The sequence below is a fragment of the Megalops cyprinoides genome, chromosome 3 (genome assembly GCF_013368585.1).
Source record: "Megalops cyprinoides isolate fMegCyp1 chromosome 3, fMegCyp1.pri, whole genome shotgun sequence".
Classification (NCBI taxonomy): domain Eukaryota; kingdom Metazoa; phylum Chordata; class Actinopteri; order Elopiformes; family Megalopidae; genus Megalops; species Megalops cyprinoides.
The window spans coordinates 14,283,468-14,299,092 of record NC_050585.1 but is presented as its reverse complement, the minus strand read 5'-3'; the positions used below and the strand labels follow the sequence as shown (position 1 = coordinate 14,299,092).

Genomic DNA, 15,625 nt, shown 5'->3' with positions numbered 1-15,625 from the left:
TCTAACGTCATACAATTAAGATAATGTAGGGATTCACAGCGCTTTTTTGCAGTTCGAGGGAACTTATTAAAATCAAGGATATAGCTACAATGCTCACAAATTGTGGAAGCTGGACTCGAGTAAGTTACCACAAACGACTACGCCCACGTTTTAATTTAACGGGCTGTTTAGGTCGTCGTTTCTAGCAAATACGGTCGGTGATGAACACGTGACACTGCGTGGTAACGTAGACGGCGCTCTGGACGGAGAGGAAAAGAAAGGCAACTGAGGTTAGCAGAAACTGGGGGTGAGTTTTGCCAGGCACGTAGCCATAGCTACAGCTGTCAATGCGGAGAAAATAAAGCTACCCGAAGCGATCGTGAATGACTTCCTAATACACACCACCAAAAAGGTGAGTATGAAGGAACATTAAATATAAAGGAAGGTGTTGGGTGTTGCATAAATAAGGACGTTTTATTGTAATACAGATATCTGGCTAACGTTAGCTAGCTGTATCTGCTAAACATTCGTCCCTGTCTCTGTCTCACTACTGATTCGGGCCCCGCTCGCTAGCATGTTAGCGTGTAGGTCACCGCTAGTAAGCTAGTAAGTTACTCTGATTCATCCAGTTGGTGGCTTGCTTGCTAGCTTGATATCGTCAACAAAAACTATTAAGGGTTGGTTAGACAGCTTGCCATCTGTCTGGTTCATGCAAAAATAAGCAATTTACGAGGCGTTAGATATCATCTAAGTTAACACTATCTAACTGTTGCCCATCTTACACAGTTCACCTCAGATGCTTGCTAGCTAGTCAACTAGTTAGTGTCAGTAGCAGGCTAGCTACATTGTTGTTTTGACTATTTCTCTGTTAGCTGCAACCTGGCAAGTGTTAACCCGCGCAGCTTGCCGGCTAGGTCTGTGTTTAGTGCTGCATTGCTATTGAATATAATGTCAGCTAGCTATTTTAGCTATCTTGCACTCTGCAAGCTCGCTAGTAGCTACCTAGCTACCAACAAATGCGTTCACAATTATATGAAGCCAAGTCGAAGTAAATTAGCTCATCAACGTATGTCATTGGCAAAAGCGAACTACTGCCCTCACAGCAAACTATATATGGTAAATGTATTAGTATTACTAGTCGTAACTGTTACTGAACTTACAGTATTATAGAAGTAGTATAACAACATTGATTTGTTATTTGGTATTAAAAGTCCATGCAGCCGACACTTGCTGGTGTGGTTTAAATTTATTTCAATAAAATTCAAAAAGGAGTCAAGTTTACATGCAGTGAGCTGGAAATCGAAAATAGGACATGCAGAAAACCAGCACGGTAATAACATCTGTGAGAGAAAACCCTTATTAGAAGGAAGCATTCAAATCCAGGGACATTGGCATGCGGTGTAGAAAATTCAATGTAACGTACATTTTCAGACAGAATGAGCAGCTGGTCTTGCGTTTTGAAAGCTGTAGTAGCCAGATTGATTTCGAAGTGTAGGCTACAGTCTTGTAAAATCAGGTAGCCTCTTGCTGTATTATGAGCAATACTTAGAGGATGCATGCTTCTGCTCCGATTGGCATAGTCCTTCAAAACAAGTCTGTTGGTACAACCAGCAACGGTTGCCCTCAGGTGTGAGTTTGTTTTGCCCCGAAGGTCATTTTCTTCTCCCGTGTTCCATAATTAGTTTAGGTAAACAGTGTTACACAAGTCGTCTGCCATAACAATGTAACAGCGTTATGTAGAGTGAGGACTGTTAAGTAATATGCATAGACAGCATCATACAGCACAGGGTCATCCTTTTACTTTAGAAGTGAGGGACAAAAACCTATCTAGGCTTGTCTTTGCCACTACTTTTGACAGAGCAGTAGAGAAAGTGGTGTGATTGGATGTACCAGGAGATTTTTTCGACTCCTGTTTTAAACGGTCCATTAGTTATTTGGCATAATGCTTTAGAACGTAATATCAAAATAACCTACTGTGTTTGAAAATTACAAGAGATAAATGACTATGTGGCTGCAGGTTTTCTCTGTTGATCAGCAATGGATGCTTTTAAACCTAATGCTCAAGTTCATAATTTTCTCTACATGGGTAGATTTTGCAGCAGGAATGGCAGCACGTCTGGACACTGTCTGTTCGTACCAATGGAAATGGCTCTTGTGGAGGAAATTATAGAAGTACTTGGGCAAGGTGCATGTTTGAAGATCATGTAATTTATGTAATTTATTAGGACTGCAAGTCATAAAACACACACTTGAATCTGTAATGTGAGTAATGTATAGCGTTTGTGTGCATTGCATTTTTGCAGTGTATTAATGCAAAGATAAGCCCCCAATGTCTTTTGAGTGTCTCTTTTTTTAAATGTTACATAATTTTGAGGTTTTACTGGTTACTTCATTTCTACATCAAATTGCAAACAGGTATTGTCTGGAATATAAATGCGTGAATTAAAACATTTAAAGAGGTTCAGACAAATACGTTTCAGGGCATTTGCCACTTTCTATCTGATCCGCCATCTGTACAATAACTACGTTGTCCTTAAAACAGCTCCAGCTAGAAAAATACAACCCTGGCCATGGGGTCAGCACAGCACCCTGCTCTGAATGGGGCATCAGTCCATCGACATGTGGGCAGTAACATGGAGAATAGTTTATAGATGCCAGTTCACCAAGACAGAATATCTTTGGTCTGTGGGGGGAAAGTAGACTACCCAAGATTCCATACAGACACTAGGGGAGCATGTGAAGTCTTTACAGACAGGGTCCAGTCTTTACAGACAGGGTCCAGATCCCATAAACTATTCCATATATTTCCTATGCCAAATATATTTGGCTACTATATAAGAATATTACTACAGTGAGATTTAGACTGGAGCCACAGGCAGGTGCTGATTACCAATTTACCAAGTCTCCTCACCCCAAATGAATTGATTTGTATTGTTTCAGTGTAAGTGTGTTGAGATCATTTCTTTCTTTAGGCTGGAATAAAAATGACGTTCAGCCTCTGCCTTAGCTCTGAATGTGTAATTGAAACTTCTTATGTAACAAAAAATGTTTTGGTCTAGACATCAGTGTGCTGTCAGGTGTTGCACTGTATGGATGAATGCAGAGTGAGTCAGTCCTCTTAATGCTGCAGTTACAGACATGTTCTATGCACAGTTATTGTGAGGATCTTTTTTGGAATGTCATTTTGAGGCAGCTCTTTCACATCAATGCAGTTATTCTCTAACCAAATCAAGTGAAGCAACAGGCATATTTATGTGTATAGAAATAGTCTTTCATATCTGTATGCCTATATTATTCTTTCCTAATTTAGCTGAATCATTTTGTTATGACCTTTACATATTCACTCATTCCTGTAGTATATGCAATTCAGTGTCAGTGAACTTACAGTGATCCATCAAATTAGACCTCTAGGATAGAAGGATGTGTTGACAGGCGTGGTTCCAAGTTGATGTCTGCTGTTTGAATTATAGATTGATGTTATCAGATTTGGCTAAATATCATATCTCATGTCACATATGAGATTACGCCAGTAAAATTTCTTGAAAGGGAATTTCACAGTAGAAGAACTCTCAAATCCTATGTTTTAAGGTCTCCATAACACCTGTTAAAATAACAGGAATGGAGGAAGCTTTATGCCAACACAAACCGTGTTCTTTTCAGACCTGCAAAGTGCTTCTGTTTAGCTTAAGGGCTGTGTCCTAGCTGGCAGTCAATATGCATAACAGTCCAAATAGCATGTAAAACACATGGTTTGTAAGTGCACTTGGTAGAGGTTATTGTGTTGGTGCTCAGTGAATGATACGGACTACTCAGTCCATTCAGAGTCATGCTGCTGCCCTTTGAGCCTGGCTGGCCGATTCAGCATTCTGAAATATTAATGCTGGACTGGGTTTCCTTCCTGCTCCTGGCTGGTTAATGGATCGGGATTCAGTTTCTCTTTCAATTATGTGCTCTGTCATCATGTTGACGGGAAGAGCTCATTGTTAAATATGCACTGCACCCCATGCAGGCTCAGTCTTGTTTTACAGTAATGAAGAATAGAAGCCTGTTACTACGGAGAGTGTTGGATCTGAGCAACTGGGGGTTTTCTGGTTATACTGTGCCACAGTCATGTAACCTGCCATGTGTGGCCCCATAGACACCTATAACAATTAGTGAATTGGCTGTTGGTCAAAAGAGTAAAACTTTAGTCGTCTTGTGTTTTTAGCGTGCATTAGTTTTGTAAGGTTTGTGTAATGGTGCACACCTAGTGAGGCTGTGCAGTGAGAGTGAATGACCCTGAAAGGCTGCTGCATCACCCCATTGTTGTTCTGTGAGCACCTCTCCAAGTATTAGCATTTCAGCGTTCTGTTGCATGCAGTAAGCCCGTAAGTGAAGTCTGCTCAGCAAACGTTGGTGACATCCCTCCAACCCCACCAGTCCAGAACTACATTAACATCTTTACGTTTGTTTATTTACATTTACATTTGAAGGACTAAAAGACTAAAATCTTGTTGTGCATAGTAAAAATAAATGGAAGTTGAATCAAAGCTGTAACATAGACCTGTAAAAACGTCTCTGAATTTGAAACAATACCCCGTTGCTTTTTCATACTCAGTGTAGCTTTTTTGTTGTGAATGTGAATGGTATAACATGCGGAGACTGAATTGCTGGTGAGACAACACTCTCTGTGCTCCTTCCTGGTTCAGCTACAGACTTGTGGTTGCCGCTTAATTTGCGGAGGAGTTGGGGAGTTTCGGTGGTTTTCAGTGTGATATCTTGACAAGGAATCTTCGACTGCGGGCAGATGTTATCAGAGCTCCTGTATCAGAGTCTGCATGTTTCGAGCTTCACGCTTGCCCGTGGCCGTCGGCCCCGTCGCTCACTCCCTCCGCTGTGTCCCGCCAGCTGAGAGATGAGCCAGAAGTCGGAGCGCAGGGGGATCCACGTGGACCAGTCGGAGCTGCTGTGCAAGAAAGGATGCGGGTACTACGGCAACGCGGCCTGGCAGGGCCTCTGCTCCAAGTGCTGGAGGGAGGAGTACCAGCGTGCCCGGCAGAAGCAGATCCAGGAGGACTGGGCGCTAGCGGAGAAGTAAGGAGTGTCGCGGCTTCCCGCTTGCAAAACAGGCATCCCACACGTTTCATACGCCCGTGGCTAAAGGTGACGGTGTCAGCACAAAGGCCTTGCTGTCAAGGGTCACTTACGACATCGTTTACTTCCTTAGATTATCATATGGAACTTCCTGAGTAGGAACGGTGATAAAATGGTGGTGCCATTTTGCATTTAGTGGCCCTAACACATGTTTAGGTACTGTACAATTTACCAGCGCATTTACACGTGCATACATGCAAACAGTTACTTAGTATTTATAATTGTGAAACATTTTAGTGTGTATAAATACAGTAACAGCCACATATTTAACAACCACAGTACAGAGGCACAGAATAGATGCCATGCTCATACACAGTGCTGTCTGTTTAGGTATCGTGCAGATACAAGCAGGTATCAGGGCCACCGTGGTTTCCGCCCACTTCCCGGGACCTGGTTTGTCCCAGGTGTTGGTGCTGTGTGGTAAAGCTCTGTCCCACTCTGTCCTAGGCTGCAGAGGGAGGAGGAGGCCGCCTACGCTAGCAGCCAGGGTGTGCAGCAGCCCCAGCCCTCCCTCGCCCCATTCTCCAAATTCGAGGAGAAGAAGACCAATGAGAAGACGCGGAAGGTGACCACCGTGAAGAAGTTCTTCAGCCCCTCGTCACGCACTGCGCCCAAGAAAGGTACTGAGTGCTGTGTGGGTGGGTGGAGGTCAAATGCGTGCATCTGTTTTATAAACAGATATGTGATTTGGTTTGACATGCACCATTTTGTTGATAACTGTCATGGTTTGTTTTCTGTTTTCTGCAGAGTTTATAAAAAAAGGATCATTCATTATTCTGATCAAGTTTTTTTTTTTTCTGTGACCTTTTTTTCTGTGGATGCTGGCTGTTCTTTGATTTCCATAATTCAACTTCTTGAGTGGAGTATTGTGAAATTATATAATGAACCGCAGCCTTGTCAGTTATGTCCTGGCCTTACTTACAGTCCAGGTTGTGGTGTGAAGTATATTTTGTGGTGAGTCAGCTGCATGCTGGTACTAAATGACAGAATCTGAAAACTCTGACACACACAGGCCTTGTTTGTGTCCAGTGACAAAACGGACTATGAATAGATGCAGCAGGTCGAGACTCGTGCACTGTAGGTGGTGTCATGGTTGGGGATCCTGGGTGGGTCTCCCCACAGAGGTCTGCCTAGAAACCAGACTGTAAGCCCCAGTGTCCTCTGCGGGCCTCAACAGCTGATGAACGTGCAGGATTCAGGCCTCTTTCTGGGTTGCATCACTGCTTTTATGACCGACTACATCAGACAGCCTCCCGTCTGTCACAGTCACAACATGCACTGCCATTCAGGGGTTTTAAATGGTGGGTTCATTAGTTAACTCTCCCCAGCTCTGCTCAATAGGTTTTTACTTTCAGTCTCTCGGCCGCAGAGTGCTGCCCCAACCCTTACTGTGTTGCGTTCATTTTACACATGAGCTTGTAGAATTATCACATTAGCACACTTACTGATCCCTTGCGTCTTGCATTATTACATTGATTTTGTACTGAAAATGTGGGTGTTTTGTGTCAGGAACAAATCCCATTTCTACATAGGTCTTCATTATTGGTACAGTACAGTATTTACAGACTTCACCATTCATGGGTATCCCCACAGTATCTCCAGCAAACTTTGAGGGTCTTCTGTATTTATTCCAGAGAGTAGACAAGCTGCAGTCCTGACCAGTCCAATGTCTGATGTGCCAAAGCATAGACTGAAACCAGGTGTGTCAGAAGGTATCAGCATTGTGCAGACAGGCTGTTCATCTCCTGCGGAGAGCGGCAGCTGGGGCTGTGGGCCCTCTGGTCCTGCCCTCTCCCGGACACTCAGTCACACGTGCCCTCCTCCCTCACTCGTCGCTCAGACGGTTTCCGCTTCAGGCTCGGGGACGCTCGACTCATTAGCTTTTCCTGGCAGGGATCCCGCGGGTGTCTAATTCAGGAAACGGCCAGCTCAGGACCTTGATCGGCAAGGTGCCTCCTTCCCCTCTAAGGCTCCTTTATCAGGGTTAATTGATCAGGACTGTAGCTGTTGCGGCAGAATTAGCCTCGGCAGCGTGCCCCGGTGATCAAATTAACATTAACACTAGCATACAGTGATAACAAATATTCTAACCCTTCAAAGGTAGTTCCTGCTTGATCTGTTTACTGTCTTTGAATTAGCAGTCCTGCCAGGTGCCCTCCGGTTGGATGAGGCAGGCATTTGTGTGGAACCCAGTGTCCAGCACTGTCATTGCTCTCATCTCATTTCTCTGTTTCACTTTTCTTTGCAGTCATTGTACTCATTCATTTGTTCATCATCCTTTCTTTCTTTTTTGATTTCCTGCTCTTTTCCTCTTCCCCTGCTGACATGTAACGGTTTGATAACCCACCCTGCCAAACCCCACCCTCATCCTGAAAATACTCCTTTTTTATTGTCTTTGTCGTCCGCCACCTGTCATCCATTGTTCTTGTATGTTCCGTCCATATGTGGCTGGCTGCTGCTCCACTCCTTCCTCTGTGCTTCTTGGACTACCCCCCCCCCCCCCCCCCCCCCCCGCCACCCCCTTCCGTCTCCCACACCCTCACCCCCCTGTGTTGCCACACCTGACCTGCTTTCGGGTCCGTTCCAGCCCCCTCTGAGAGAGTAGAGAAGGTGTCGGGGGTGAGGGAGCGCCACGGAGAGACTCTCCTCAGGGACCTGAGGGGGATGTTTGCCCAGCCTTGGGAGATGGTGGCCCCCACTGAAGGTAACCAGTGCAGCCAGAAAGGACACTTGCAGGTCGGGGGACGCTGGGGGTGTGGCATGGGGGCGTCTCGGGATTCTCACCCTTATATGTTTTAGGCCAACCTGGAGAAGCCTGATTCTTAACCCCTGTTTTACTGCATGTAAGGAGTGTGGAGGTGTGGACTGCTCTTAAAGTCACCCCACAGCCAGGGGGCTTTAAGAGATCTTGTCCAGTGCAGTCTGAGTGGCTGCATCAGGCCGACTGGCCCAGGGATTCAGCCTTCAGTGTTTGCTGTGTGCGTGTGTGTGCCAGATTTACGGCAGTGCAGTGCTCAGCTGATCCTAGTGTTTGCTCTCGGTGCCCGCAGTGTGGAGTGTTGACATTGGCCCAAGTGCATTGTTTTCAGCTTGGGTTGCTTTTGTGTGTGCGCGTGTGTGTGTGTGTGAGTGAGAGTGTGTGTGCTGTTTGTGGTGTTCATTGTTTAACTGTTCGGCTACCCCCTCACCCTCCTCCTCCTCCCCCTTCTTGGTGTTGTCACGATGGCAGCGTTGGTGACCAGGCTGAGAGGTGGGTGGTGTCTGTGTTGTCTATCTAGTGGCCTTCTCATAGTGCACCTCTGCAGCTTGACTAGTTGCCAGTACCACCCATCCTGAACTGTAGACCTGCTCTCCTAAGAATCCTGACTGTGTGAGATGGCCCAACTTCTCAAACATGTCAGAATCCTCCCAGTGACAGTTCCTCAGTCCTGCTGCTTCATGCTGGGTGATTACAGTAGGCCACTGCATCAGTTCCTTGCGCAAGACAGAAGGAACCTCTCACCCCCTCCTCTGTTTTTAGTGTCTGCTGCACTGAAGCAGTGCCCCCCCCCCCACCCCCCCTCACACCCCTGAAGCTCCAGGTTTTTGTTAGAAGCAGGGTGGTGTACTGAATGGGGGCTGCGAGTGAGTGGTACACTAACCTGCTACTAGTAAGACCTGGAATGGCTCCATTAGCAAGGCATTGGCAGTGCTGTTTTCATTCCTACAGTGCATTTTTATTACAATATGTCTGTTTGTTATGACATGAGTGACCACCCCCCCCCCCCCCATAGCTATCAAAATCTAAGAAAACAGTACCTTTACATTTTTCTTCTTGAGCTTGGCTTCATTTATTTTCGACAGGTTTTGTGTTCTGCGTGTCTGATTGGTCAAGTTTGGTGGCCAAATTGTTATTACTGATTGATTGTGAATATTTTACTAACGGCTGATTGACAGTTGGATTGAGAATGACAGTATGTAACTGGGCATTATAATATAATTTTTAATATACATTTTTAAAGATATAATTTCTGTTGGTTTTTGTTTCTTTTTGGTTGTGGGTACTCCATTAGATACCAACAAGAGCCGTAATCGAAAAACATCTAAAGTTATTGATATATTAAAGTCTCAGGAATACTCCTATCCCTGTGGCAAAATATCTGTGAATAGAGAAATTTTAAAATTCAGTTTTATGTGTTGGAACTGTGTACCTTGCTCCTTGAAGTGGTGGCTGTGTTCATCTAAAACTTCATCAAGGGTCAAAAGTTAATATTTTGTTGCTCCTTGAACAGTATTAATAATTGTGTTGCATGGTGTGACATGCAAATGCTCACATTCCCAGTTCATAAAATTCATTTAAATTCAGTTCTTTTTCTTAGCTTGCATTTGCTGTTTATGCACACCTTCTTGCGTTTCGGTGACATTTCAAATGAGATTTTTCACTGACTGTGAATAGCGCGAAATATTCTGCATAGCAGGGACATTTCCACCCCATGTGACAGAAAGCAGAAACTGTGTGGGTATTTTTTTTTTCTTCATGATCAAGCATTTGGAAATCACGAGGGGCAGCGTTTCCTGTAGAAGAGTGTCTCTGAGCTGCTCCCTGAAAGGATTGGTGTTACGCTTCAGCGTGGTCGTGGAACCGCGATGAAATTCATTTAATGACCTCGACCATCAGTCTGCATGGGACAAACCTCGCATGTGAAAGCATGCTGGAGGGAGTGCTGGAGTATGACTTTGCCTGAATGGTGTATAATTAATTTAAAGCATTACTTGGAACGTATTTAAAGGTCAGGATGTGGTTGCCCTATAGCCTACAGCTGTCATTTAGGGTGTGGAGCCTAAGGAGTGCTGTAAAGGTCACGAGACTTTGGAGTTTTGTGAAGAAGGAATATGTCAAAGGCTGTATACAGGCCCGTTGGCAGTGTTCCAGAGTGTTAAGCTGTATGTGTTTGTAAGGAGCAGAAGTCATCCAGGTATATCCCATTGTTACCGCTTTCCAGTGATGCTTGGGAGAGGTGATGTCATAAGTTACTTACTGTGGGACCCTCCCCTGACCTCCGCCGCTGGTGCTTGTGCCTGTCCCCTTAGAGTCCCACGAGGGGAAAACCCCCAGCCCCTCCATCAGCCGGCAGTCCAGCATCGAGACGGACCGTGTGTCCCGGGACTTCGTTGACTTCCTCAAGAACCTGCAGAAGCCGGGCCGTGAGATTCACAAACAGTGCAGAGCCTTCATTGAGGGCATGGCCAACAAGAAGGTGAGATCTCTGGATACCAGGTAACGTATAGGAGGGGGCACAGTGGTGAATGCCACGTTCCGCCTAGGAGAGGTCCGAATACACTGTAATCCATTACATTGCATTACATTATTGTCATTTATGGCATAAGGTCGCAATTTTTGTTACATGCTATCCATTTAAACAGCTGGATATTTACTGAGGTAGTTCTGGATTAAGTACCTAGCCTAAGGGTACAGCAGCATTGCCTCACCGGGGAATTGAACCAGCAACCTTTCGGCTATGAGCCTTGCTCCTAACCACTATGCCACACTGCTGCCCATGCTTTTGTAACACTGGGTAGATTAGGGTAGATTGTACACTTGTTTTTATTCAGCATATTGTGGTTTTGGGGCGTGACAGGGTGACTGAGTTGTAGAGTTTTGTGTGTAGATAGGCTGTCCCATAGAATCATGGGATGTTTTTAGGGTATCCTTCTGTACCTGGCTTTAACATAAGTGCTAATCACATTGCTAATCACCTCGTGGTGCTACCCAGGGGTAGTCCCAAGTGTTGGACAGCTGAAGTCCATTTGATCTGTCATTATTTTCGCAGCATCTTCAGTTAGCAGAAGAGATTGTGATATGCTGTCCTGTTGGGCCTATTAGCACTGAATTAAGCTTGCTGCCTTACACCTGATTAAATTCACACTCTAGTGTTTAAATTGTTACATTTGGATGTGGAACTGCAGGTGTTAGTCATTATACCTGGGCAGGGGAAATTGCATTTAAACAGACGCGGTGCATTCTGATGGTAATGACAGATGAATGATTTCAGATTCATTTTAACTGAAGGAATTACGTAGTGTTGTCGTTTCCTTAAAGGGAAGTAGTGGCAGGTATTTCCTACATTCCTGATGCTGCATGTTTCTGTGTCAGTGCTGGCTCAGGTCTTTCACATCTGCATTTTTCAGAGTGCTTACACTGACCCTTTTCCAGTGCTCTGTGCGAGCCGCTGGTAATTTGAGCCCTCAGACCTGTGATCCTTTCTCTCACGTGCCAGGACCTTGGGGCCGATGAGCAGTCAGAGTGCGTCCAGGACTTCTATCAGAGCATGTCCGACCGCCTCATGACCCACTTTAAAGGTAGATCCACCACTTCGGCACTTCATCACGAGGCACCCCTTCAGTTTTCAGTGAATATTGGCTTCTTTATGGTCATTAGAGTTAACGTCAGACTTCAGTGCTCGGAAAACACAAATCTGCGAGTCTAGCGAGTCAGATTAACTTTGAGTCGCAGTCCCTTATGTTCATCTCAGTTGAAATAAATGCTGTGCAGATGGAAGAGATGAGGTCGCAGGGACAAGAGAGGGAAGTGACATTATCGGTGACATTAATAAGCCTATTTGGACTAATGCCTGTCATTGCAGTCAGCTTATCCAAGACGTGGCTGAAAAGAGGCTGAGGTCATCATCGGTAATTTGCAGCGGTATTTCCCGCTGACGTTATAAAGATCAGACAAATCTTTGTTGCTTTTTGAGCAATAGGGGCATGTGCAGAAAAGATCTAACATCTGGCCTTCTAAGCTGTTATGTGCTGTCCCCTTATTAACGAGAGATTTATATGACTGTATTCACAATCAGGAATGTCTTCAAAAAGGCATTTTGGCCAGAAAAACAGTAGTAATAAGATCATCTAGAACTAGTGTCATTCATTACTTTACGTGTGATCAAAATTTGATTTTAAGTTTGCTTAAAACAGTCAATAAATGTGTTAAATGAAACCCCTGGGGTAAGTGTTTTGTTTGGTGTACCCAGTTTACAATATAATGGCTATTAAAAAGCATCTTTTTCATGAATGATTGGTCCATCCAACTAAACACTTTCCCTGGGCTTTGTATTTCCATGGAAGGACCTGAGGTGTCTTAAATTCAAATTCAGACAAGCTTTATTGGCATGACTGCACAGGTGTACAGTATTGCCAAAGCAATTTTCACCTAAATGTGTGAACCAAACAACAATTAACAGAAAAACACGCACACACATGCACACACACACACACACACACACACACACGCACACACACTCATATACAGAAACGCACATCCGTATATTGAAACATTTATACAGTTACTAGGCAAATGCTTCCTGCTCATTGTCTCTCAGGCTGTGGCATTCAGATATATATCGTGCTGCTGCTAGCTCAGAAAGGAGCAGCAAGCCTGGGTGTTAAGGTTAATACATTGTATGACTCTGCCTTTCTCCGGTGTTATGCCTGGTGCATGTTATTGTACAAAATAACCTTTTATCTGTACTCAGCAGATAACACCGCAGAGTCTCTGTTATGGCATCTGAGCGGACTGCAGTGTGTCAGACCTGTCCTTGCTTGTGTGGGGAGTCACGTTTGGGGGGGTAAAGCAAACTGTGCCATGTGACAGCCAAACTCAGCTCGCGTTTGCGTTTGCCCAGGGTCGAGTGAACGTGTGGAAAGAGTGATGGACCAAGTGGAGAAGTACATCATGACACGTCTCTATAAGAATGTCTTCTGCCCCGAGACCACGGACGACGAGAAGAAAGATCTGGCCACACAGAACAGGATTAGGTGGGGTCTCTTACACGCTCACATGGCTCATGTTTTACACCTGCAGATTCATTAATGAATGTAACCACATTTTCAGTACGAGAATTGATAAGCAGTAATAAATTGAATCAGATTAATAACAAAAAACAAGTGAAGGGGAAGTGAAATTAAACAAAAAAGGTTTAATTAATTAGCCTATCCATGACTTTATTGTTGTGCGTCTTGTTTTTGTGGGTGTGTGTCCGTACGTGTATGTATGTGTGCGGGTGTTCTTGCAGGGCCCTGCACTGGGTCACCATTCAGATGCTGTGTGTCCCAGTGGATGAGGAGATCCCGGAGGTGTCGGACAATGTGGTAAAAGCCATCACAGGTGGGCAACTGCTGTGACCGATTCTGAAATCATTATTTGTGTGTTGAAAGTAGTTTTGCTCCTCTTCTTTTTTTTTTTTTTTCCATGTCACACCACTATTTACTGCAATTACGCCATGTTTTGTGTCGAATTTTAGTAGTACTAAGGCCATGAGCTCTGAGAAGAATCCATTTGTTTTTACAGTATTCTCATGCTTTTGTAATCAAAGTTCCTGTAACACTACTTTTATTATTGGAACAGACGTAGTACCATTATGTTTGCAGAAACGATAATTATTGTTTCTAATGCAAGCAGCAGCAAATTTCTTTTAATATAGTAAATCAAATAAATGAATGTAATGTGTAGTTTTTTTTCCATATTTTCTCACTGTAACTTTTAAGCAGTTGGCATGTATTTGAGGAAAACGTTAAAAAATAAAAAAGAATAAAGGTGAAATGTTTTTTCATTTAATTCATTTATTCTCAAAATTAGTATCGTGGGTGGTATTGGTTGCGTAGAGAACGTGGGAGCCTTGTGCCGGAGGGGTAAGAGCGTGTGCACTTTTTTTGCAGACGTCATCGAGATGGACTCCAAGCGCGTGCCCCGGGACAAGCTGGCCTGCATCACCCGCTGCAGCAAGCACATCTTCAACGCCATCAAGATCACCAAGAAGGAGCCGGCGTCCGCCGACGACTTCCTGCCCACCCTCATCTACATCGTGCTGAAGGCCAACCCGCCCCGGCTGCAGTCCAACATCCAGTACATCACCCGCTTCTGCAACCCTAGCCGCCTCATGACCGGCGAGGACGGCTACTACTTCACCAACCTGGTGAGAGCCGGCCACGCGCTCTCTGTGTGCCGTACAGAAGCGCTCTGTCACACGCTAAATCGTTTAACAGAAATGCTATGTATCATATCGGAGGAGGGTGCAGACCCTGTTGCTGAGGCTGCTTCAAAATGCGTATGAACCCATGGATGGGTACAGTTTTTGCTGTGTGTTGGTGTACACAGCATGCATTGTTATTCTTTGATGTAGGTGCTCTTTTAAAAGTTTGTAATAGTACTGTACACACACAGAAAGTTGAATTCAAAAGAGAAAGGTACCTATTGAAAAGAATAAAGTGGAGTAAAAGTAAATAAATATTTCTGGTTTAGAAGGCGCAATGCATTCAGGTAAAAGTTGTTTCAAAGTCCATTCAGTGATGTTTTAATGCAGTGGTATCCTTGGGCATGAGTTTCAAGCAGGTCCAGTTCACAATAACTAGAGCTGCTGGCAATGTTTGAGGCCTTGATTTAGAAGTTGAGAGCAGGAAAGAGCCACTTGAACATCACACTGTTAGTGGTATTTTTGGATGAGATGCTGTTACCACTGCAGTGACTTCTGAGGTGTTCCCGGTCTCTCCCTCGCAGTGCTGTGCGGTGGCCTTCATCGAGAAGCTGGACGCGCAGTCTCTGAACCTGAGCCCAGAGGACTTTGAGCGCTACATGTCTGGCCAGGCGTCGCCCCGGAGGCAGGAGCCTCAGGCGTGGCCCCAGGCGGGGCCCAGCAGCAGCCCGGGCCTCAGCCAGGTCTACCAAAGCCTGGACCTGCTGGCGGGGCTGGGGGCGCGGCAGGAGCGGGTGCTGGAGGGGGCGCGGACCCTCGAGAGCGACCTCATCAGCTGGCAGGAGAGCGTGGAGCGTGAGGTGCAGGAGATCCTGGAGAAGTACCCGCTGGAGATCCGCCGCCCGGCCTCCGCCATCGACTCGGACAACGTGGAGAACGACCGCCTGCCCCCGCCGCTCCAGCCCCAAGTATTCGCTGGCTGACCTTTCGGAGTGTCTCTCCCATGCCCCCCCCCCCCCCCCCCCCCCACTGTCTGATCTCTGCTTTCCGTTGTATGCGCACATCCTTCCAAACGGCCCCGGCCGGCGTTCCCCCAGATCCCACACCCAGCCAGCCCCTCGCTCATGCGTCAAAGGGCAAGAGCTTGCTGCACGCCCTTAATCCTGGTTTTAGGATGGCTTGGCCATTATGCTCCACTTTCCCTCCCTCCTCCTTCTCCGCAGGCTGATGATGACACCGTGTCTTTGCATATGACCCATCACCGCCACCACACTAAAACGGTTTTAGATTTTCACAGAGCGTTTTTTTGTCTAAAAGCGGTGCTGTCTTTTAAGGATATTGCGAGACGCGTTTCTAGGCGCGACACCACTGCAGCGCTTCGTCTTGTCCGTCCAGTGTGTAGGACAGAATAAACCCCTTCCCCCAGTCCTGGCACGCTCCTCCTCCCTCTTCGCTCTCCCGTTTGGGTGCGCTCTGTCCCTGGCAATGACCGGGTGCCAGCACAGCAGCACAGTCCCTTTGGTGCCCCCCCCATTTTGGGCTGCTGTGAACTCATGCTGATCTAC

At 45.7% G+C, this 15,625-nt stretch overlaps 1 protein-coding gene across 2 annotated transcripts; it reads left to right on the top strand.

The window, feature by feature from the left end:
• Positions 1 to 253: 253 nt before the first annotated feature.
• rabgef1 (RAB guanine nucleotide exchange factor (GEF) 1) lies at positions 254 to 15,065 on the top strand. 2 transcript variants are annotated; one of them, XM_036525610.1, is made up of 10 exons: positions 254 to 391; positions 4,867 to 5,052; positions 5,560 to 5,732; positions 7,700 to 7,816; positions 10,183 to 10,349; positions 11,370 to 11,451; positions 12,774 to 12,906; positions 13,164 to 13,255; positions 13,807 to 14,063; positions 14,645 to 15,065. In XM_036525610.1, the coding sequence occupies exons 2-10, from the start codon at positions 4,874 to 4,876 to the stop codon at positions 15,041 to 15,043; spliced, it is 1,599 nt and encodes a 532-aa protein (XP_036381503.1). In that variant the 5' UTR covers positions 254 to 391; positions 4,867 to 4,873; the 3' UTR covers positions 15,044 to 15,065. The 2 variants fall into 2 exon arrangements, with proteins under 2 accessions (XP_036381503.1, XP_036381505.1); XM_036525612.1 differs by lacking the exon at positions 7,700 to 7,816.
• Positions 15,066 to 15,625: the final 560 nt, after the last annotated feature.